Source organism: Oryctolagus cuniculus, chromosome 11 (genome assembly GCF_051225735.1).
Source record: "Oryctolagus cuniculus isolate XC-2025 breed Fujian yellow rabbit chromosome 11, ASM5122573v1, whole genome shotgun sequence".
NCBI lineage: Eukaryota > Metazoa > Chordata > Mammalia > Lagomorpha > Leporidae > Oryctolagus > Oryctolagus cuniculus.
In genome coordinates this window covers 119,852,749-119,876,094 of record NC_142877.1, presented here as the reverse complement: position 1 = coordinate 119,876,094, position 23,346 = coordinate 119,852,749, and the positions used below count along the sequence as shown (strand labels likewise).

General features: G+C 68.7%; 1 protein-coding gene across 4 annotated transcripts in view; it reads right to left on the bottom strand.

The window, feature by feature from the left end:
* Nucleotides 1-5,043: 5,043 nt before the first annotated feature.
* Nucleotides 5,044-23,346, bottom strand: part of PRR5 (proline rich 5) — a 35,188-nt gene continuing 16,885 nt past the window's right edge. For 3 of the 4 annotated variants that reach the window (XM_089307725.1, XM_089307723.1, XM_051829415.3), the window contains 7 exons: nucleotides 17,922-18,002; nucleotides 13,452-13,500; nucleotides 13,012-13,069; nucleotides 9,938-10,029; nucleotides 9,577-9,717; nucleotides 8,041-8,176; nucleotides 5,044-7,085 (listed from right to left, as the gene is read on the bottom strand). In XM_089307725.1, coding sequence (XP_089163851.1) covers nucleotides 6,658-7,085; nucleotides 8,041-8,176; nucleotides 9,577-9,717; nucleotides 9,938-10,029; nucleotides 13,012-13,069; nucleotides 13,452-13,500; nucleotides 17,922-18,002 — 985 coding nt within the window. In that variant the 3' untranslated portion in view covers nucleotides 5,044-6,657. The remainder of the gene's footprint in view (nucleotides 7,086-8,040; nucleotides 8,177-9,576; nucleotides 9,718-9,937; nucleotides 10,030-13,011; nucleotides 13,070-13,451; nucleotides 13,501-17,921; nucleotides 18,003-23,346) is intronic. The other variant, XM_089307724.1, reaches the window with a different exon arrangement.

Below are 23,346 nucleotides of genomic sequence, written 5' to 3'. Positions count from 1 at the left end.
CTCTCCAGTTCCACAGTCCAGGGCTGCCCTGCATGGCCACGGCCGGGGCAGCGCCAGGGTCGCCAGGTCCCCCGTTGCAGCCCACACAATCAGGGGCTTGACCCCATCGCCTCAGAGGACAGCGGGCGTCACAGCACCCCAGCTACACCCCGTGTTTCAGGTTCCCAAGCCGGTCAGCCCGGGCCTCCCTCTGGCCGCACAGGCCCGTCCCTCAGAGCCACCCGCTGGGCTTCCCTGGGTCAGCTGCACAGAAACCATCCTGCTCTCCCTCCCTCCATCCCACCTAAGCTGCGCCAGCGGGGCGCGCCAGGAATGCTGGCCCTGGGCACAGAACAGACTCCCACCTCATCTGTGGGGGCGGGGGGGCGACCGAGTCCCCTACAGCAAAGCACAGGTGAGCCACAGAAAGGCACCCACGTCCGCGGAAGCCGACCTGTGTGTGACAGTGGCGCCTGCAGCAGGAAGTGACAACCCAACGTGACAGGGCAGTGTCTGTCCCCCTTATAAGGGTCTGACGGGGCGTGGGCAGCCCGCAGAGGGCTGGCCAGCTGGAGGACAGCAGTGGGAGCGGTGGGATGGACCCGGGACCCGGGGTGAGGCCCATCTGCTCTACCCTCACCCTGCCTCTGCATTCGCCGTGGGTTGGAGGTTCACAGTGCACAACCAGGCAGCCCCACTGGCCTGGCGTCTGATGCGAGGGTCCCCATGATGGAACCCGTGCAGAAGGTGGGCCCCGTGGAGAGCCAACCAGGACAGTACCCTCCCCCAAGTGGGGACCGCTTCCGGCCGGTTCTGCTGACAGCACGAATCCAGTGCGTACCTGCTAGAATGAAGCCCTTTCAGAAGCTCGTGGGAGAAGGGAATAAAAGACTGGCTTCTTGGGGCCGGCGTGGTGGGGAGCGGATCAGCCTGCGCCTGTGACACTGGAATCCCACATGCACGCGGGTTCGAGTCCCTGCTGCTGCTCCACTTCTGCTCCAGCTCCCTGCTAGCGCACCTGGGACAGCAGCAGGTGGTCCTGTCAGGTGCTGTCCTGGCCCGCGTGTCTGAGCCCGGGGTGGGCGCAGGGAGGGGGCTTTTTCCCATGTCAGTGCTTGATCCCTCCGAGGGCAGGGGCAGGGACAGGGCAGGGGCAGGGGACAGGGGCAGGGGAGAGGGCAGGGGACAGGGCAGGGGCAGGGGACAGGGGCAGGGGAGAGGGCAGGGGACAGGGCAGGGGCAGGGGACAGAGCAGGGGACAGGGCAGGGGACAGAGCAGGGGCAGGGGCAGGGGACAGGGCAGGGGACAGAGCAGGGGCAGGGGCAGGGGACAGGGCAGGGGACAGGGCAGGGGCAGGGGCAGGGGACAGGGCAGGGGCAGGGGCAGGGACAGGGCAGGGGCAGGGGACAGGGGCAGGGGAGAGGGCAGGGGACAGGGCAGGGGCAGGGGACAGGGGCAGGGGAGAGGGCAGGGGACAGGGGCAGGGGACAGAGCAGGGGCAGGGGACAGGGCAGGGGACAGGGCAGGGGCAGGGGCGGGGACAGGGCAGGGAACCACGTTCAGCCGTTTCCCTCTTCCCGCCCGTGCCCTGTTCCATTTTGTTTTCCTTTTGCTCCGCCAACGCGAGGTCAGTTCCTGGCGACACAGGGACGGTTTGCCTGGTTTGTTTTTCAGAAGCGATCTGGACGGAGGACAGGGAAGGCTCCAGCGCAATGCCCCGGCAGGCAGAGGTGTCCAGGGGACCCCGCGCTCCTCTGGCATTGGTGTTGTGTGCAGATCTCACACGGATCCTGCAGCCGTGCCTTCGTGATACGAAACACAGACGATAAAGCAACCACATGGGGTGACCGTGAGGCAAACAGCAGGTGCACCGCCCGTTCACAGGGAAGAGAGAACCGGAGAGGACCGCGCAGCCCAGGTTGCCTGCCTTCTGCCTCCTCCTGGTGGCTCCCTGGGCAGCCCGGCCAACAGTCAGCCAGTTCAGAACCAGCGCCTGCATTTCAAAGGCTTTGCCTGCAAGAGAAAGATTGGAAGGAGTTGCATCCGAATGGTGTTAGTCCAGCTTTGTTAAATTTGCTCCCACAAACGTCTGTGAAGTTGGACAGCTGGTTCTCCCTGCCTCCCCCACACAAAGCAAACTCCACGTTCCCAAGTGCTGGGTGCAGAACGTTAGAAACACAGGAAAGTCCAAGGTCTCCGCTTCCCACGTGCGTGCCCAGGTGACAGACGCGGCCTGCTGTGACCCCTGCTGATCTGGACGAGTGACGCCCGCTCCAGCCCAAAGTGGTGCAGGCGGTCATGTTCCTGCCCGTGCCTCGGGCCAGCACCCCGGGGCCCAGCGCGGCGAGGGACTGGACTGCCCCGGTGCTGTGGCCAGGGTTGTGAGCCCTGCTCTCTGCTCAATGCCCGGAGCCTTGTTTCTGATCGCTGTGTGTGCACGGATTTAAAGGTCTTCGCACTGAATACACTTACCTTAAAATTATTAATTGTCTGATTTATTTCAGATAAAAGATCCCTCACCGGCTGGTTCACTCCCCCAGCGTCCACAGCAGCTGAGACCAGGCCAGGCTGAAGCCGGCAGCCCAGAGCTTCCCCTGGGCCTCCCCGGTGGGCGGCAGAGACCCAGCCCCTCTCGTCATCACCTGCTGCCCCCGGAGAGAGCTGCACTGGGGGGTGCTGCATCAGCAGCTGAGCTGGGACTCGAACCCAGGCCCTCTGCCGTGGCGTCCCCTGGGGGCCTCACCGCTGTGCCAGGCGGCTTACCCCCTAACTTCATTTCCCACCAGCTGGTTGAGTGTAAAACCGCAAATGCGCCCCAAGTGTAGAGGCGCCCTCCCCGCACCCCCTCCCCGCACCCCCACTTCCTAGCCTTTGTCTGCTGAAATCTCCCTTCTCCCAGAGGGTCCTCTGCTGGGGGCATCGCCCCTCACGGGCACCTCCTCTCGCGCACACACACACAGGCACGGGCACCTCCTCTCTCACACACATGGAGAAGGGGTACAGGCAAAGGCCCCTGGGAAGCCCCCCATGTCTCCCAGGCTTTGCTGAGTGCCCCCTTTCCAGCAGTCTGTGCCACGGGGGGAGGGGGCAGGCTCCCACAGAGGTCTGGGCTGCTGGCCCCCAGGCCCACTCTCCTCTGGCCTCCAGGATGGGCCTGGGGGTCGTGCTGCCTGAAGGGGCCATCACCTACAGGGAGGGCGCCAGGACCCCGCGTTCACACTAAAGCCCCCCCCCCACTGTGGCTGCTGGGAGAGGGGACCAGGAGGCAATTAACAGTCGACACCATCGTAAACGCAGGGCCCTGGACTCACAGGACCCACGTCCTCGGGGATTTTTTTTTAAGATTTATTTATTTGAAAGGCAGAGTTACGCAGAGAGAGAAGGAGAAGCAGAGAGAGAGAGAGAGAGAGAGAGAGAGAGAGAGGTCTTCCATCTGCTGGTTCACTCCCCAGTTGGCCGCAACAGCTGGAGCTGTGCCGATCTGAAGCCAGGAGCTTCTTCCAGGTCTCCCATGTGGGTGCAGGGACCCAAGGACTTGGGACATCTTCTACTGCTTTCCCAGGCCATAGTAGAGCTGGGTCAGAAGTGGAGCCACTGGGACTTGAACTGCCGCCCATATGGGATGCCGGCACTGCAGGCAGTGGCTTTACCCGCTGCACCACAGCGCTGGCCCTGAAGATTCTGGACCTCTCCCTCAGCTGTCTCTGCCAGTGAGGCTACAGCGAGAAGGCGGCCGCCAATGAACACCAGCCCCGCCAGCACCCTCCCCCAGCCCTCCGCTTCCGTGGGAACTAAGCGTCTGTAGCGAGAGCTGCACGGTCCTTTGTGATGGCAGCCCCCGAGCTGGCCGAGGCACAGGGCGAAGACAGCAAATCCAGGCAGGTGCCTCCCACCACCATCTCTGCTTCCACGGTCAGACGGCACTCGGGGCCCCAGGTCACCATGGGGACAGGAATGCGAGCATGTGTGTGTACAAGAGTGTGTACAGGATGCATGTGTGTGCACGCAGGTGTGCACGTGAGCATCAGACCGGCTCAGACCGCGGCAGGTGGCCCCCCGTCACTGGGCACTGGACCCCAGGCCCTGCGGCAGGCAGTGGGGACAGGTGCCTGACATCCTGGGGGTGGGGGGCTGCCGGGCAGAGGAGTGCCTGGAGCTGGCTCTGGTCCCAGCCCGGGGGAGGTGGCCCTGGCCCCCCCCCCCCCAGCTTTCCCTGTTGCTGGTGGCTGCAGCAGGGGCCATGGCAGAGCGGGAGTCAGGGGCCCACACAGAGCGAGGTCCACAGGGACGGAAGCTGAGGCCGGCATCGGGGACACCAGACACATTCAGCCCACCCTGCCTGCTGCAGGAACAAGCCCCTCCCTCCCAGGACGGACCCTCTGGGCCTCACAAGGGGCCCTGTGCAGCGGCTCCCCCACGGGACACCTGCCCTGTGGGGCCCTGGGGCGCACGGGAACCACCCAGGGCCAGGGCAGGTGCTGCTGTGTCTCCCACAGACAGAGCCAGGGACCCCCGAGGACGAGGACCTTCCCAGGCAGACGGGGCGGGTGGGAACGGGCAAGGGAGCAGCTGGAGGCCGCAGCAGGGGCTTGGGGAGTGCACGTGCCTGGGGTAGCCCAGCAGCCCCCACCATTCATGCACTGTGGGGTGATTCCTCGCCTGCCCAGCGCCCACCTGGCCGGAGGAGCCCCAGTGCACACGCAGGGCCTGGGGAGGCAGCACGGGCGACAGGTCCCCCTGACCAGCTGAGCCCTAGGAGTGCTGAGTGCAGAGGGGGAGGTGACATGGGGGCCGCATCGCCACGGCCAACCGAGGGGCCGGGGTGGGGGCTCCTGGGCGAGAGGACTTGGAATCCCTCCCGCCCCCACGCTGCCTGGGGATCAAACTGAGGAGTCCGTGAGCTGGGTGGGAGTGGGCGGCCCATCGACCTCCACTGAGAGTCAGCAAGGCCCGCCGGTGAGGATGCTGGGAAATCCCGGCCACCGCCCGCTCGGCGTCACCGTCACCGTGTCACACGCACACTCTTCTCTCACGTCTCAGAAGCGGTTTGTCAGCACAGGTACTTAGCGTTTCTAAGTTTATTTATTTGAGAAGGGCAGACCTTCCACCTGCTGGTTCGGTCCCCAGAGGCCCAGCCGGGTCTCCCACGTGGGCAGCAGGGACAAGCCCAGGAGCCACCCCTGTTGCCCGCCGGGCGCACCAGCAGGGAGCAGGTGGAAGTGGAGAGGCTGGGCTCTCCAGTGGGACACAGGCGTCCCAAGGGGCAGCCTAACCTGCCGGGCCCCTGGCCACCCCAGTGGCCACCTAAGTGAGGCTCCTCCCACTCCCGGGGTCCTCCTGAGACCCCGCGTCTCCTCCCGTGGGCAGGGGCAGGGCCTGGTCACGCTGACCTGACTGAGGGGCGTGGCCCACTCTGGAGCCTCTGCCCCACCCCCGCCGCTTCTCTCGAGAACCCGGGCATCTGCAATGTGGGCTGAGGGTCTGCAGGGCCCGGGATCCCACACTTGAGAAGCGAGAGGTGGAGGTCGCGAGTTTCCGGACCCCACTTCCAGGGATGCTGACGGCTCCACTGTCAATCATCCAACCACACTCCTGCAAACCTCAGGTGCTGGGCGTGGGCGGGCCCGTCTCAACCTCCCCCCGCCCAGCTCTCCCAGGAGGGCCTCAGGCGTCAGGAGGAGTGCCCACCTCCCGCCCTGGCCACCGTACCCAGGGGTCCTTTACTCGCTCAGGGGGCGCCCCTTTCCCACAGGCCCAGGTGCTGGGCGGGGGTCAGCAGGTGCACCAGACGCCACCCGAGACCCCACACCCCACCCCTCTTCAGGCCTCGCTGCTCTGCCCGGAAGTCTGGCCCAGGTGTGGCCCTCGCTGCCCCCAGCCTTCAGCCACCCCACAGGGCTTCCCTTGGCCCCACCCGGCTGCTGCCAGCAGGGGAGACTCCCGGGAGTCAGGCTTGGGACCCCTGCCGGAGCTGCACAGGTGCGGGCGCTGCTGCTGCTGCCAGCTGGTCGACCCGCCCCACGCAGGTCAGCCAGGCTTCAGCGGTTCCGTCCCTGCCAGCGCCAGGGGCAGAGTTGGCCAGACCCCGCGAGTGCCCACCCCATTCCCACGGGCCAACCCTTAGCCATCTCTGTGGCCTCTGTCAGGAGGGGCGGACAACCCGGTGCCGAAAGCCACCTGCAGGGACAGATGTCCAGGGCGCCCGGGGCCAGCAGATGCCAGCGGGGGGGCAGGGAGTGGGTTGAGTTTGACCCAGCCCGTCCTGCCCCTCGGCCACCCCAGGCAGGGAAGGCAGGCTCCTGGGGAGCCCCGGACAGCTGTGGTCAGGGCCAGGGGAGTGGAAGGCGGGGCCTGGCCGCTTCCCCTTCTGCAGGGGCCTGCGGATGCCGGGCAGTGGGTGGTGGCGAGTGGCCGATCCCCGCCCCCTCCAGGGAGCTGACCGGTTCACCAGGGCGGCGCCAACTTGGACGCCCCCGACACAGACCTGGGTGGGGGTGGGGGAGGGGCGGCACAGGGTCTCCAAGGCGGACTTGGGGATGTAAAGTGACCAGGGCAGTGACAAGAGACGAGGTGGCCACCACGGGCTGGGGAGGACGGCACAGTTAAAAAAACAAAAAGTCCGGCATGCCCACCGCAGGTGCGTGTGCACACCGGGCTCGGTAAACAAACCCACAGCCTCACACGACGCTCTGCCGGCCCCCCGGTCCCTCGAAGCTGGGCCGGCCGGCGTCCCCGCCCCGGCCGAAGTCAATGAAGATCCCTTCGGAATCCGAGTCCACGGACTCCAGGATCTGGTCCACCAGGGTTTCGGGGCTGGAGGCGGGAGGCGCGCCGGGCTCGGCGGGGTGCAGTCTGCCGGGGCAGGGGCCCGAGTGCGGGGCCGGGGAGGGCAGGAAGGTGGCGGTGGGGCCGGGGCCGGGCGCGTCGGGGCACGACGTCATCCCGGACACCGAGTGCCGGCGGAGGCTGGTGCCGCCGGCCGCCGCGCCCTCCGCCTCGTGCTCGGCCACGGGGTTCAGCAGCGGCGTGTTATAGCTCTTGGACCGCACCACCGGGTTCTTGGCCAGGACGTCCCCCGAGCGCGAGCGTCGCAGCAGCCGCTTCTCTGCGGGGGGCACGGAGAGCCGGCCTCAGCGCCGGCCCGCCCACACGTGCAGGCGGACTCGGGGCCCAGGCCCTGCCTGCTGGGGCACAGGGGCTCGGCTGCCAGCCCTGGGGGGCGCTGCGGGGGGGCCTGTGCCACCCCCTTTGCTGGGTCTCGGCTGGACGGTGGGGCCTGGGCACATCGCACAGCCGCCCCCTGCCTCAGTTTCCCCAGCTAAAGAATCTCGGTGCCCACAGCCTGGCCTCTGCCTTCACGGAGCTGGGGGTGTCCTGGGAGACAGGTAAGCCGTGGACTGGCCGAGGGGGCCGGGCTGGGGATTGAGCCCGAGTGTGGTGGGGGGCCCAGTACCATGGCGTGCAGACTAGCAGAGGACAGACGGGACTGGGCGTGGGGTGGGGGGGAGGCCTCTGCAGAGCTGGGGGCAGGAGGGCGGTGGCTGCCCCTGGGTGGCCCACTCAGAACCCCGCAGTTCCAGAGCGTGACCAGCAGGTGGCAGGGCTGAGCAGGGCAAGCAGCCCAGGCAGGGCCTTCCTGAACCAGGAAGCCACAGGCCCCTCCTGGCCAGAGCCGGAGCCGGAGCCGGGATCCTGTTGCCGGGGCCACACAGCCTGGGATTCTGCACTTGAGACAGCCTGGCAGGGGTGTTTCATGCCAGCAAGCCGGCCCGGGGGTGCCTGTCCCCGAGGTGGACACACTCAGCACGGTCCTCACACACGGCTGTCCCCTGGGCCCGGGATGCCCCCCCACCTTAAGCCCAGGGGTCCCCTCGGGGGGCACACGGCGCTGCCACAGGATTCAACCTCCAACCCCACTCCGCTGCTCCCAAAGCAGCTGGGATGTCTCAGGCCCCGGGGACCTGCCCGCGCCCCGCCCCGGCCCTGTGTGTCCAGTCCTGCACACGGCCGGCCGGGGGGCTCAGGACGGTCACCCCGCCCCCACCCCCGCCGGCCCCTACCCAGGATGCACGTGTGGGCGCAGGGTCCCTCGCTGGAGTAGAGCCCATAGGTGCCCAGGTAGGGCGACACCACCTTCTGGATCAGCGTCTCCAGGCGCAGGTAGTCCTCTGTCACTCCCTTGGACTCGTGGACGCCCTGCGAGAGCAGGAGGGGAGGGCGAGGGTCGGCGGCACCCCCAGCGCCCGCCCGCCCAGCAGGACCCGCCTCCTCCGCTCCCCGGGGGGCCCGGGGCAGGCCTCGTAGAAACCACACGGCCACAGCCGGGTCAGGCGCAGGTGCACGCGCAAGCTGGACAGGCCCCACCTGGCGCTTGCCCCACTCTGCTTCCAGCCCCGCGCCCCCGCCACGCCCCATCCCTGCCCCTCACACCTCCCCCTGCGGGAGCTCTGCAGGGGTCACTGCCTGAGCCCAGGCCTGAGCAGCGAGTGAATGTCCAGTGCGTGGGTGGGGGAGTGGCTGGGCTGCGCGTGGGGCACAGGACACACTGTGAGGCCAGAAGCGGTGATAACCGACCTGAGCCCTGGAGGCCGGGGGACGGACAGACCACGGGGCAGGAGGCTGGGCCTGGGCCCCTCCCCTCCGTGAGCTGTCACCTGTGCTCCCGGGGTGGGGGGCTGCCCTCTGGGAGGTCTAACCTGGGACTCACACGGGGACCCCACCCTTCCTGGCTTCCACGGTGGGGTAGCACTGTGCCACCATGCACGACGCCACTTGTCAGCTGTCACTCACATGGCCACGCCTCTCCGTCCACCACACGGGAGCAAGTGGAGGCCGCGCATCGTGACCAGAACCCCAGCGTCTGGGAGCCCCCCAGGAGGAAACCATGGGGCACACAGCAGGCCCTGGACGCGCAGCCAGCAGCCGGGACCAGAGCCCCAGAGCGCCTCGCCATCCGCCATCCAGAGCCCAGGCGGCTGCACAACACAGAGTGACCACCAGGGGGCAGCACTGCCTGGGCATGAGCCACCCCTGCGGCTCCACTTTCTCCACTGCCCCGGGGAACTGGACCTTGGGTGGCCCCGTCGCCCTCACAGCTGTCTGGCCAGGCAGGAGGCCTCGCCGGCTGCCCTGAGGTCTCCGGCTCGGCTGCCCACACAGTCGCCAGCCTCCCGCACAGGGGGACTCGGAACCCCGAACAAGGGCTGGGAGCCGTGAGGATGGGGGTGAGGCCGGCAGGGACGCAACTTCACCACCGGCCAATGGAGCGGCTGGCGGTGCCGAGCAGGTCCCGCACAGTGACACGGGCCCGCAGCTCGCGGAGGGCGCCGCTGGTGGCTGTGGCTGCCGGGGGCAGGGGACCTCGCCCGACTGGGGGGGCTCCCGGCCTCAGGCGGTCACCGAGCAGAGCCAGCTGGGCGGAAATGCCCAGAGTCCTCGTGGCGGCGGTGGGGGGCCCCGTGTGTGACCAGCAGCCCCCGCCGGCTCCCGGGCGCCCCCTGCCTGGGCCAGCTCCTGCCGCCCTCCCTCCAGGTCTCTTCTGAGCGCCCCGCCCCGCCCCGCCCAGCCGCAGCCCCCGGGGGCACCGGCCCACGCACCTGCAGCACCAGCAGCATCTGCACCACGGCGGGCGGCACGCGGGCGTGGGCGCGGCCCAGCGCGTCCTCCAGCTTCACGCTGAGGGCGATGGTGTCGCGGAAGTGCAGCAGGGCCAGCTGGCGCACGGACGGCTCCTTGCCCTGCGGGCACAGGCCAGGGAGCCGCTGACCCTCGGGGCTCAGGGCCTCACTGCAGCTCGGAGGCGTGGAGTCAACCAGGGGCCGCGCCGGGCTCCGGCAGCCCGTCCAGGGCCGGACTGACCATCCCCAGGCCCGGCTGCCTCCCTGCCTGCAGCATGGCCATCCCGGGTCCCACCTGCAGGGGGCGCCCCTGCCCTCCGTCCCCGCGCCCGGTGTGCACCTGCACGGGGTAGAAGATGGCCTGCAGCGTGGGCAGCACGTCACTGAAGAAGAAGTCCCAGGTCTCCGCCAGCGAGTCCAGCAGCTTCTGTCCTGTGGGCACGGGCAGCGGTCAGCGCCTGCCAGACTCCCCCACCCCCCAGGACACGTGGCAGCGCCGAGCCCTCCCGGTGCCGGCCTCAGGCCTCTTCCAGCTCCGCCACCTGGGAGCCCTGTGCCTGAGCTGGACGTCTCCCTGCCTCAGCTTCCCCACCTGTAAAACAGGAGTGGCCGGCTGGCCTCCCACCACCAGTGGGCTGAAACCGAGACGACCATGAGGCAGAGGCCGGCGGCGGCTCCTGTCCCTCAGTCACACGCCGGACCCGCACGGCAGGCTCAGCTCCCGTCCAGCTCCCTAGTGCTCCCCGCCCCCACCTGTCCGTCTGCCCACCCACTACCTACGGGGAAAGCACCCACTATGTGCCAGGCCTGCAGAGCCCCAGACCAGCCTGTGACCAGGAAGCAGGACACGGAAGGGGACCCCCCCACCCCACCCTGAGCAGATAGGGGATTCTGGCTCCAACAGGAAGGTGTCCCGGGGTCCTTGGTCCAGGCTGCTGCTCACTCCTCCCAGCCCATGTCCGAGGTGGGCACGGGCAGGAGAGAGGGTCAGCAGGGAGGGCTTCCTGGGGGAGGTGCTACCCAAGCTGGATGAGGGCTTGCCAGATTGGACGCCGTGGGGAGCACGTCTCGTCCTGCGTGGACAAGCTTCTGCCGCCCCGGGGTTGAGGCAGCTGGGGAGCCCCAGGGCGCCTCTGGCTGCACCGGGGAAGCCACGTGCAGCCCTGAGCCCTCGGGCCTGGGCTGAGTGGAGCCGGGACAGACGGCTGCAACCAGGGAGCGGGCGCCGGCCAGCGTCCCCTGGGCCTCTGGTGCCTGGAGGGGCCCAGCCCCAAGGGCAGGCGAGGGCCGCGGGCGCCCTGCAGGGAAGCAGGCCCCTGGCTGCCGGCCGCGGCCTCTGGGTCCATGGGAGCCTGGGGGGGGAGAGGGGAGGGCTTGGCCTCCCCCTTCCTCCCCGTCCTCTGCTTCCCCCCGCCCCCAGGTCTCTGTGTGTGGCCGTCCACAGCTCCCAGCCTGCCCGGCGAGGAGGGGGCCACACCTGCCTGGGAGGCCCAGGGCCCCGCGTCGCCGCCTGCACACAAAGTCGCCTCAGTTCCCGGGGCCGCGGGGGAAGAGAGGAGGGCGGCTGGGTCCCGGCCGGCCGAGGAGTGGCCCTGGGCGCCGGCCAATGTCCTGCCCACGAGGCGGAAACGCTTTGGGAAGCAGATGCTGTCCACGGTGGACGCCAAGCCTCAGCCACGGCCACGGCCAGGGCCAGGCTCTCTCTGGGGGCTGGGCTCACTGCCTCGCTGCGGGACCCCGGGCGTTCCTCAGGCCCCGCCTCTCGGGCAGTGCAGGAAGCTGACTCCGGCCAAGTGCAGTGCGTGATAGGAGCCCCGCGCTGAGCCTGGGGAGGCCCCAAGACAGCAGTGAGCCAGGCAGGCTGGGCTCACGTCCCCACTCACACGGGGGACCCCAAAGGCGCCACGGGGCACTGGGCAGAGGCCAAGGCCGCACAGAGGCTCCCGAGTGGGGTCCAGCGCGCCTGGCACAGAGGCCACTGGCGAGGCAGTTTGGTCATGTGGTCCCCAGCAGGGTCAGGGTCCAGGAGAGGGGACCAACTCCAGGGCCGGGAAGCCAGCTGCGGCCATCCCAGGAGGCCTCCAGTGTCGTCGTCCCCAGGGAGGGGCCCCTCCATGCCTAGGGAGCCCCTCCATGTCCAGGAGTGGCTCTGCCTGGGGGCTGGCAGCCAGGGCCTTGCTGGACGCCAGACAGGAGGCACAGGGGCTGGATTCCCGGGACCACAGCCTTGTGGCCACCTCCGCCTTGTCCACTGCGTCTAGCGGTCCCCGCTGAGGGTGAACGGCTGGAGGGAGCACTCACTGGAACCCACCCTGGCGTGGGGAGGGATGGAGCCCGCTGCTTCCCCACTGCACAGGGGCCAGATCCTGAACAGACTGCTCTGAGCCCCCCAAGGCCACCACCTCCACGCAGTCCTCCCTGACTGCCAAGGTGAGGTCAGCGCTGCCTTCCCCAGGACCCCCCTTCACCAACACTCCCCAGCCGGTCACTGATGGGCGCCCTCCGCGTCCTCAGCAGGGTGGGGCCCAGGGCCCCTTCAATTCCAGGTCCCCAGAGACCACCTGGGGGCTGCTGTCCAGATGGACCCATCCCAGCCCAGGGCGCCGAGGGGGTCGCTGTGGCTGAAGGGGAAATGATGGGCAGCAGGGCCTCCCAGCTGGAGCCCCGGGCCTGCCCTGAGGCCTGACGGGCGGTGGGGCCTCCCAGCCGCAGCCCTGGGGCCTGACGGGCGGTGGGGCCTCCCAGCCGCAGCCCTGGGGCCTGACGGGCGGCGGGGCCTCCCAGCCGCAGCCCTGGGGCCTGACGGGCGGCGGGGCCTCCTGCGGCCGCCACAGGCAAAACTCCCCAGGCCACACAAAGCCGCCCTTCTCCGAGGACACTGGCGCCCCTGGCCGAGGGGTGGGCGGCGCAGGCACCCCGGGAATGTGCCGCGTCAGGGGCAGGCGGCGGTGGGGGGGGGTTGGAGGGCACACCCTCCCCAGGTGCTGGGTGCCCCCTCAGGCTCCCCCAGCTCCAGCCCTGGTCCGACAGGAAGTGGCCCCGGCCCGGCCCTGGGGGTGGCTGCCTGTGTCTCCTGGCTCTCCCAGCCCTGCCCCTGCCTGGGCCCCACCAACGGCAACGCATGGGGCCCTCAGCCGGAAGCGCGCCAGGCCTCCAGGCCTCAGCGTCTGCATCTGTGAAATGGGCTAACGGCCCTTCTTCTGCGGTCTGACCGGGCCCTGGGCAGCAGAGGGGGCGCTCAGGTAGGAGTGGCCACGTGGCCCACGCAAGAGGCGGAGAGGCTGTGCCTCGGTTTCCCCAAACACCTGCTAGGGGAGCACACGCGTTGGATGGCGTCAAACACTCCAGACGGAGCCGAGCGCACCGTGAGCCCACGCCAGGGGCTGGCGCACAGCCGGTGGCAGCCAGACTCACCCTCGTAGAAGCGGATCTTGTCCCGAAGGATGACCATGCCTTTGGTCAGCAGCTGGTTCTACAGGCAGACGAGAGCGCCGTCACCGCCCCGCCCCCGCACCGCCCCGGGTGTGTCCCCGGCGGGGCCCCCACAGCCCGCCCCCGGGCAGCTGCAGCGCCTCACTGGGGAGCCCACAGCCCCTCTGCAGAGCTGGGGCCTCAGGGCGCCCGCCCAGGCAATGGCCGGCCCCACGGGCACTGTCACAAGGCAGGAGGTGGCCGCAGGGACGTCAGGCTGGACCAGGCACCTGCGCCTCCTCACTTGACCTCGCAGGTCACAGCAGGGCGACCTCGGAGCCCCAGGCAGGCACTGCTGGGGTCGGTGCCGCACACCCACCCACCCACCAAGGGTAGGGACCCCGTCCTTCCTGGCCACGCCCCCCGGCCCAGGGCCCACCCACCTGCAGGTATTCCGTGAAGAAGGGCCCCAGCTCCGTCTTCAGCAGCTGCCTGGGGGAGGAAGGAGACGAGAGTGAGGGTGGGACCACTCAGTGCAGCGGGCGGCCCCTGGGCAGCCCAGCACCTTGGGGTGGGGGTGGGGGTGGGGGTCAAGTCCCGCCCCCCGGCCCGGCTCTGCAGCTGGGGTTCATCAAGTGCACGTCTGCCCATCTCACAGGACAGGAAGCTGAGGGCTCCCGGGGTGGGGCAGGGAGAACCCCGCTGCACCTCCCACCACACCAAGCAGATGCCCGGCTCGCTCCCTGCGTGTCTCAGGCCGGCAGGGCCCGGGGTTTCCGCCCGTGCCCCAGAGCAGCTCGCCAGCCCGCACCGCGCACGGGACGAGCCCTGCGGCCGGCCCCCTGCCCACAAACCCCTCTACAGGCAACAGGCCTGCACCCCGGCCAGCGCCCACACCACACCTCCCAGCGTGGGTTCCTGGGCGCGGCAGTCCGTGCACACACACAGCTCCTGCTCTCCCAGAGGTAACCCCCCCGACGGTGCATCAAAGCGGAGGGAAGAGGACCTGGCCAGAAGGGACCCGTGCAAAGGCAGGGGCACCCCTCACGCCCCGAGACCCACGCCCGGCGGAAGACACCCTCGCAGGCCGGCCCCCCGCCTGGGGGAGCCCCCAGCTGAGCCTTGTCCACCTCGCGGAGCTCAGGACACTGGCCCCCAGCCGCGTGGCGTCCACAGGAATCCCGCGTCACCGTGAAGAGCGGTTTCATTGAACCCCACCCTGAGAACCAGCTGGCGGCTGTGTGGGTCAGCTTCCCGCCGCTGTGGTCACGGCCGCCGTGCGGTCAGGCTTGAGCAGGCACAGACCCGGAGGAGTCCGGCTTTGCTTTTACCATGTCGCTGGGCGGCACGGGGACAGAGAGAGAGAGAGAGAGAGAGAGAGAGAGAGAGAGAGGGAGCGCTCGCTTCTCAAACGCGGGCATCCGCTGGGACTGGGTCCGGCCGGGAGTCAGAACCGGGTCCAGCGATCCAACCACTGAGCCCTCCCTGCTGCTCGAGGGTCTGCATGAGCAGGGAGCGGAGTCGGGAGCCGGAGCCGGGGCTGGGACGCAGGCCGTCCAGAGTGGGACGCGGTGTCTTAACGGCTGGGCCAAATGTCCATCTCCCGAGGATTTTTAAAAATATTTATTTGAAGACAGTGATACACACATACACACACACACACACACACACACACACAGAGAGAGAGAGAGAGAGAGAGAGAGAGAGAGATTCCATCCACTGGACGACTTCCCACGTAGCTGCAGCCGGGCCGGGCCAGCCTGAAGCCAGGAGCCAGGAATTCGGTCGGGGTCCCCCCTGTGGGCAGGGACACAAGCAAGCACTCGGGCCACCACCCGCTGCCTCCCCGGACGCCGTGAGCAGGGAGCCGGGTCAGAAGCCGAGTAGCCGGGACCTGAACTGGCGCTGAGGTGGGCTGTGGGTCTCACAAGCGGGGGCTTAACCTGTTGTTGAAGATTTATTTATTTGAAAGGCAGTGGCGCAGAGAGAGCGAGCGAGCGGGCGAGCGAGTCTTCCATCTGCTGGGTCACTCCCCAAACGGCCACAACAGCGAGAGCTGGGCCAGGCCAGAGCCAGCAGCTTCTTTACCTGCTACGCCACAGCGCCGGCCCCAAGCACCGCCCCCTTTAAGGCCCTGCCCTGCTGCGCACAGCAGGACTCGCTGGACGGCCACCAGGGGTCAGAGGTGACAGCCGCTCCTGCCCCATGGACTCTCCGTCTTGGACGCGGAGGTGGGGGCGGGGACCAGGAAGCTGCTCTCCCCCTCCACAGGAGGGAGAGTGGGGGGAGCTGCGACTCTGGCCCGGGTCAGGGCTAGCTGTGCCCACGGAGCCCGCGTGGACGGGGCCCTGGGAGCTGAGCGAAGCCCAGAGAGGGCAGGCGGCCAGGGCCGAGGGAACCGGTCCCTGGGGGATGGGGCCTGACCACCCGCCCATCACCAGCAGACGCCCAGGGCGGGGCTCCGCCCACCACCTGACAAGTGTCACCAAGGGGCCTCCCGCACTTCCTGTCCAGCATCAGCTCACACCAGGCCGGCTCAGCCGCTGCTCCGGGCCGTGTCAGGCTGTGGGCTCTGGTGCCCCGCCAGTGCGCGTGGGAGGCGACAGCCCAAGTATTGGGTCCCTGCCACCCACACAGGAGACTCGGAGGGAGCCCCTGGCTCCTGGCTTCGGCCTGGGCCAGCCCTGGGGAGTGAACCAGCAGGTGGAAGCTCTCTCAGTCGCTCAGTCTCGCTCAGTCTCTCTCCCTCTCTGCCTTTCAGATAAAGTAGATAAATACGTCTTTAACAACAATAAAATGAACTCAGTCGGCTGCTCCCACCGGAGGGCCAGCGCTGTTGGGGGGGGGTGGTAGCCTCAGGCTGCGCTCTGGGGTTGATGGCCAGCGGCCGCGCCAGTCCTAGTGCCTCTGGCTGAGAACAGTCCTCATCAGTCTCACCAGCACACAACCTCCCGGCCAGCCCACAGCGCCCTGGGAGACCCCACTCCTGGTCCAGCTGGGGGTGGGGCTCACACACCCGGGCTCCAACCACACGGACCCCTGCAGGTGGGAGCCGTGTTCATTCTTCAGACGGGAGGGGACACGAGGTCAAAGGTCGGGCCGGGGACGCCACGCTTGGCTCGCTCTTCCTGCATATCCACAACAGATACGCAGGGGCCAGCGCTGTGGTGCAGCAGGTTAAGCCGCCGGCTGCGCCGCCGGCATCCCATACCAGAGCCCCAGCTGCTCCACTTGGGTCCAGCTCCCTGCCATGGCCTGGGACGCCAGCAGAAGATGGGGCTTGGGCCCCCGCGTGCACGTGGGAGCCCCGGAGGGAGTCCCAGGCTCCTGGCTTCAGCCCTGGCCGTTGCGGCCATTTGGGGAGTGAACCCGCATGTGGAGGCTCTCTCTCTCATGAACAAGTCGCTCTCTCGGGCGTCGGTGAGAACGTGGCGCAGCAGGGGCCCCCACTCTGCTGGCCGGCGCCGTGAAGCAGTGCAGCCCCTGCAGAGCTGGGCAGGGCCCCGGGACCCAGCTACCCCGCTCCTGGAGGCAGCGGCCAAGGGGACAGTGGCACATTCCTCATGAGCGCCACGGAGGGGAGACGGCCACGCGTCCACCACCGGCCGGCGGAGCATGGCCACGGCGCTCCCGCACCACGCAGCCTGCCCCACGTGGGCAGCAGTGAAAGGGGCCCACGCAGGAGGCCTCAGCTCGGGGTCCCCTGCCTGGAAACACCCGGAGCGGGAGCCCCCCGGGCGGGAGTGCGGCTGACTGGTGTCTGTGGGGGGAGGGATGACTGCGCCGAGTGTCCTGGGGGTGAACAGTGGTGATGCCGCAGACCCCAGGAGTCTGCTAACACGGAACCCTGCCCCTCAGAGGGGCCGATTTCACGGCACGTGAGTCCCACACACACACGTGCTCGGGAACAAATGGGGCAAACCACGGGCGGCCACGCGCCGGGCCCACTCGCGGCCGAGACACCTGCCCGCCTGCGGGACAAGGCGTGCGGTCAGCGGCTCCGGTCTCGGACCTCGCCACGGGGCCAAAGCTCGTGGGCCGCGGCGAGTTGCTGAGAACACGCCGGGGTTGAGCCACAGCAGCCGTGGCTAGGGAGGGGGCTCAGGTCTGAACCCCCAGGCCCCGGAGTCCTGGGCCTGTGTCCCGGCTTCACCCCCGTCCTGTGCCTGTGGCCGACTGACTTGCACGGCCTGCCTCGGTTTCCCCGTCTGTGGAGATGACGCAGCACCCCGGGCTCAGGGCTGCAGCGAGGAGGCTTCAGTGAGAAGACCTGGAGCCGCGGCGTCAGGACCCCGGGCTTCACCCCTGCGCCGGCCACAGAGCGACGCAACGTCCCAGGAGCTCCCACAGGGCTCCAATGTCCACTCGCCTTCCTGGGGCAGGGGAGGGGGCCTGGGTCCCAGTGCACGCTCCTGAGGGGGTCCTCATCCAGGACCCAGCCTCTGCACAGGCAGCAGCTGCCCCCGGCTCTGGGTTGGCCCCTCCCCGGGCCTCAGTTTACCTGCACATAAGGGCACCTTCCTCTGCTGCATGGGGTGGGGGCGGGGCCTACCAGGAACCCGCCCCCACCCCCACCTCATTCTCCATAACCTGGGGCAGGTTAACTGCTGACTTCTCCCAGACGGACGGGGCCACGGCGCCAAGGCTCCCGCTCTCCCAGCCGCTGTGGGGCCCCCAGACCTGAGCGCCGGCCTCCGCGGCTGCCCGGCAGGCCACTGGAAGCCAGGCTGCGGTGCCTTCCCGGGAATGCCAGCGGGGTCACCAGGCAGGTGGCCCTTCTTCCGGAGGGATCAGTGCCCCTCGGTGCTCCTGGCCGAGGGCGTCAGCCGGAGCCACTGCCCCAGGCCCGCACGGCCGGGCACAGCCCCTGCCCGGCAGGGTCCCCGGCCCCGGGGGAGACGGCGGGCACTCACCGGACGCCCTCGTTGAGGCTGAAGAGCTCCTGGTCGGGCAGCCCCTTGCGCTGGAAGACGGCGATCACCCCGTTGTGGATGCTGTGGGGGAGGGGAGAGGAGCTGCTGTCCAGAGGCCCCAAGACCCCTCCCCATGGCCCGCAGGCCTCTCCAGCCCAGACCCCGCGCCCTCCTCACAGACAGCTTCCCTGGACAGCAGAAGCCGGCCGGCCCCTTTCCAGCCCCCAGGCCTCCTCTGCGCGCTGCACCTGCTCTCCGGCCGACCTCGGCTCTGAGAAGTGGGGGATCCTCGGGCGCCCGACACCGCCTTCGACAATTCAACAAGTATCCCAGTAAAAGCTCATTTATAAAGACAGGGGTGAGCCAGAGCTGGCCCCTGCCCGGGGTTTGCCCACCCGGCTCCGAAGGCTTCCTCACCGTGAGCTGCGAGATTCCCCCGCGCACTGGACACCCGTGTCAGTCACAGCCCAGCCCCCCCGGGGCAGCACCACCAGCCACAGGACCTTTGCATGTGCCCCCCCCGCTGCCCCCCCACTTTGTCATCAGCCCCTCAGCTCAGAGGCCGTCCCTGGCTTTCCCAGCACTCCTCAGCGTGTGGCCGAGGTCTCCACGGCCATGGTCTCCGTGGATGACGTGAGGTCAGTCTCCACCCCCGTGGATAAAGCTGCGGGTGTGGGGTGGGGGGAGGGTCGGTGCCACGCCCCCCAGCTCACAGCTGAGTGACCCTTGGATCCCGGGGCCACTCCCCAGGGAGGGGCCCCACAGGGAGGAGCGGGTTCTGGCGGGGTGGGGCCAGGTGCAGGGAGGAGGCGCCAGCTATCCCACGGCAGCCCGGGGGCGGGGGAGGGAGGACAGGGTGGGGACTGTGCCGGGCCAGCCCTGAATCTTCTGGCGGGGCGTGTGTGTGTGTGTGTGTGTGCGCGTGCGTGCGTGTCAGTCCCGGCACCGCCCTCCTGGCCCCTGCCCACGTGTTCCCTGGGCCAGGATGCAAATGACAGAGACACAGCATGACTGGGAGAGAGGGCCAGTGCAGGAGGCACCCAGGGACCTGCCCTGCTGTCCCCAGGGACCTGCCCTGCCCTTACTCCCTCCGCCTCCCTCCCTCCCCCGTTTAGCCTGCAGGAAGGACCCCCGCCCGCTCTGGTCCCCCACCCACAAGGTCCTCGGCCTGTTCCAGCCACTCGCACCCCTCCCCTGCAAGGACCCTGCCTGCTCGGCCCTGCCGAGCCCTCGGCCTGGGGCTTCCCCGCCACCTGTTCTCAGGCCCCGCCTCCCCGCACCTGTGAGCGGCTTTTTGGGCCTCGGTCTGCTTTGGGGGAGGGGGGTCTGTTGGTTTCATGACATCCCCACCCCCAAGTGCCGGAGTTAATGAAGGAATCAATGCAGGAGTTAATGAATGAGCCCACGCCCTTGGCCACCCCCTGAGCTGGTCTCCCTGAAGGTCTCCAGGCGCCCAGAGGGGTGGGGTCCGAGGTGGGGCCGCCCAGGTTTGAATCCCAGCCCTGGGCTTCCTGGCTGTGTGCCTCCCGCGCTCCCTAATGGCTCTGCACCCCAACCTTCCCGCCCCTCAGGTGGGACGAATGAGCACAGGGCCTGCCTCTCTGGGCCGGGGCACCCCAGCCACACCCGGCCACTCGGCACGGGGTCTCTGCGCCTCCCCGTGGCTGCCCACACGTGGAGATGGTTAGATGGAGGTCACAGCAGAAAACTCGAGGCTCAGAGAAGGCAAGGGACTTGCCCGGATCACACAGCTGAACCAGGGCCCAGCCCCCGCCCCCCCCCCCCCCCCCCCGTTAAAAGTTAAAAAACCCTTGCTGGCCAGAGGAAGGGAGGGGCGGGCCGCTCTTGCCCCAGGCAGAAGTGAAACCCGGCTGTCCCCGGAGGCCACTGCAGAGGGGCTTCCACAGCAGGCCCAAGGGGAAGCAGCCCTCCCCCGGGAAGCCCTCCCCACCACCAGCACAGGGCAGACCCTCCTGCCCCGGGAGGTGGGGCTGGGACCTGCTGAGTGCCTGCAGGGTGGGCACCGCTGAGGGAGGAGCCGAGGCCCTTGGCGAGACCCTGGTTTGCTGATGCCTGGGGGCCAGGGCCTGACGGTGGGGGCTCCTGCCTGTGGCCAGCCGGGCTCAGACAGGTGCAGGGCTCAGCAGGGCTCTGTGGTGGCCACCTGCCCGCCCAGAGCCAGGTCTCCTGTGGGTCACACCAGTGTGCCTCCTGGGGCCCCTGCGGGGGGCGGGGTGGGGCTCTGCCAGAGACCCCTCTGCACTCCAGGCCTCCCAAGAGGCTGACCCGGACCCCCGGCTGGGCGGGCCCCTCTTGGGACCATGGGAAGGCTGGGAGGGGGGAGGGCAGGCGGCTCTACTGGGCCTGGGGTTGCACCCCTGCCTGGTGTATGCCCACCGGGCATGGCGGGGCCCGCCTCCGTCCTCCCGCGGTGCTGTCCATCAAAGGGTGCCCAGAGCCCCAGCGTCCTGGAGGGCACGGCCAGCCCGAGACGCAGCAGGTGGCCACTCTCAACTTCAGGATGGAAAAATCAGGGAGGGAGGGGGCCTGGGACCCCTGCTGCCCCTGCCCCAGTCCCACCTCTGGAAAATGGGGGGGGGGTAGGAGGGCGCTGGGGCGCAGTGGGCTAAGCTCCACACCCAGTGCGGGTTCCAGTCCCAGCTGCTCCAGTTCCAGCCCAGCTCCCTGCTAATGCACCTGGGAGGTCCTCAGATGATGGCCCAAGTGCTTAGGCCCCTGCCACCACGTGCGAGACCCGGGTGGCTCTCCTGGCTCCCACCTGACCGTTGCCAGCATTTGGGGAGTGAACCGGCGGATGGAAAAGCTCTCTTGCTCTGCCTTTCAAGTTAATTAAAGAAAATGGGGGGTGGGGGTTGGGGGAGACACCAGCTCCAGGCCTGTGTGTTTGGGGGGGGAGCTGCTCAGCAGGTGCCCTCACACCTGGCTGAGCAGGAAGTGGCCCCACACTCTCCACCCCAGTCCCAGGAAGGGGCCTGTGCTGTTCCCCAGGGACTCCCCTGCCCGGGGAGGCCGGCACCTGAACCCGCTCAGAACAAATGGGCAGGACAGGCCATGCAGGGGGACGGGGCCCTGCCCGCAGCTGGAGGGGTGCTGGGAGGCTGGGGTGGGGCCAGAAGCCCAGCGGGGCAGGGCCCCCGCGTCTGCTCGCACCCCCCACAGTCCACCCTGTCCTCCCCCAGTTCTGACAGCTGCACCAAAGTCCCAGTGCTGAAGGGGCTGGCTGCTTCCCAACGCTGGGGGCGGAGGTCCCCGCTGGCCCGAGTGCTGCTCAATCAGCCGTGGGCCCCGCCCCAACAAGGCAGCCCCAGGCGGGAAATTCAGCACGTGAGGAGCAGGCCTGTTTTTTAAGCCAAGTATTTTGCATGGCCCGCGCAGGCGTCATCAATATGCAAACAGCCCAAGCAGAGAGGGCAGGGCGTTCCCCAGTCCCCAGTCCCCGGTGCTCCGGCTGGCAGCCCCGCCCTCCTGTACACCCCCTCCCCCCAATCCCTAACTCTCACGTCCTCAAGGTCCCTTGGGCCAAGCCCAGCCTCACGCTGACCACACCCAGAGGGGCTCAGGACCAGTACCTGGCCCAGGGAAGGCAGGCGAGGCTGGACTGGACAGGGACAGAGCCGAAGGCAGTCCTGCTGGCCTCCAACCCCACCCCCGCCAACACCTCCAGTCCTGTAGAGACCCCCACAAGCAGGGGTGGAGGCGCTGGGTGGGTCCCAGCTTCTGCCCCTCACTGCGAGGTCCTCTCTTCTGTCCACTTTACAGATGTGTTTATCTGAAAGGCAGAGTGTCCGAGACAGAGAGGCCTTCCATCCGCTGGTCCACGCCCCGAGCGGCCGCAACACAGCCAGGGCTGGGCCAGGCTGAAGTCAGGAGGCAGGAGCTCCCAGGGGGCGGCAAGGTGGGCTTGCACGGGCTGGGGTGCGGGTCTGCGGGGAGGACCGGGGCCAGTGGCAGAGCGGCAGGGCCCAGGCAGCCCCCGCCCAGGAACCTGGGAGTGCACACAGGGCACCACCACCACCCGCCGCACCCTGGCCCCAGACAGCACGTGCCGCCCTGGGCAGCCGTCTCCTGTCAGACCTGGCTTCGGACCCCAGACCCCGACGTGAGCAGGGGACCCTGATCAGGTCTCCCCCCACCTCTGGCCTCAGTTTCCCTACCCGTAAGCTGACCCCAGCCGTGGGGGTGCACGAGTGGAGTGAGGGAGATGTGAAGCGTCGCGCGCCTGCCCAGGTTCGGTGCCCTGGACCAACCAACTCCCTCCTGCCTGCCCAGGCCTCCACTTGGCGTGTGCGGGGGGGTGGGGTGGGGTGGGCACGGCTCGCTCTCAAGCACCATAACAGACCCAGGCCTGGCAAGGAAGCGTGTCCACTGGGGTCCACTCTTTGTCCACATGTTGGGGCTACGGTCTCAGTCACCCCGGCTGAGGATTCCCATCAGAGGTGGGGGCACTGGCTCAGGGGCCGGCACGCCCCCACGTGTCGATTGGCAGCCCTCGGTCTGCTGTGGGTCTCAGGCCGCTTCCGGCAGTTTCTCTGCAACCTGGGAGGGGGGGGAGGCAGGAGGAATGGACGAGGGCTTCCTGCCAAGGGGCAGAGGCTGGGCCTGGGGCACGACCAGCACCGAGCCCACCATGGGGGAGCCTCGCCCAGCTCTCGGGGCCCACAGCCCTCCCCCACCGCCAGGAAGGGCCTGACAGCTTATAAGGCGGCCCCACACAGGCACAGAGTCCAGACCCCGTGACAGGGAGCTGGGGCTGCCCATGGCGGGTGCAGGAGCAGACAGACACGTGGTCCCTGAAGACAGAGGGCGGGTCAGCCTCCCAAGAGACCCACGCCCTCACCTGTCAAGGGCGCCCAGCTCTAGGGCCGGGCACAGGCGGGGCTGCGGCAAAACCCAGCCTGTGGAGCAGCAGCAGGTGCCCGAGCCACCTCTGAGGGTCCTGGCTTCCATCTGCAGCCACCGCTCACTCCAAACACCTGGCCACGCCTGCAGAGCCACCTCCAGGGTCGAGAGGCCGGGCGCGGCCAGGGGAGGTCGGTGCCCGTGTCACCCGGCTCATTCCCCACCGGCCTCCTGCTTTGTCCCCGACTCCTCCCTGCAGGGACCTGAAGCTGCCAGCCCTGCGCAGTGCCGAGTGAATGAGTGAAGGAGGAGGGAGTGACTGGCTGAGCACCCAGCCCCCTCCTCAGGGCGCCGCGGGCTGTGGATTCTTGCCCAGGTCCAGGTGAGGGACCAGAGGTGCAGGAAGGTCAGGGCAGGAGCCCCAGGTCACCGCTGGGGCCCCCAGAGGAGCAGCCCCCAGGAATTCCTGTCCCCTGAGAGCTCAGATCTGACTTGGAGATGGGAGTCTTCGTGGATGGGAGTCGGTAAGGTCCTCGAGAGGAAATCACTCTGGAGCTGGGGGCCC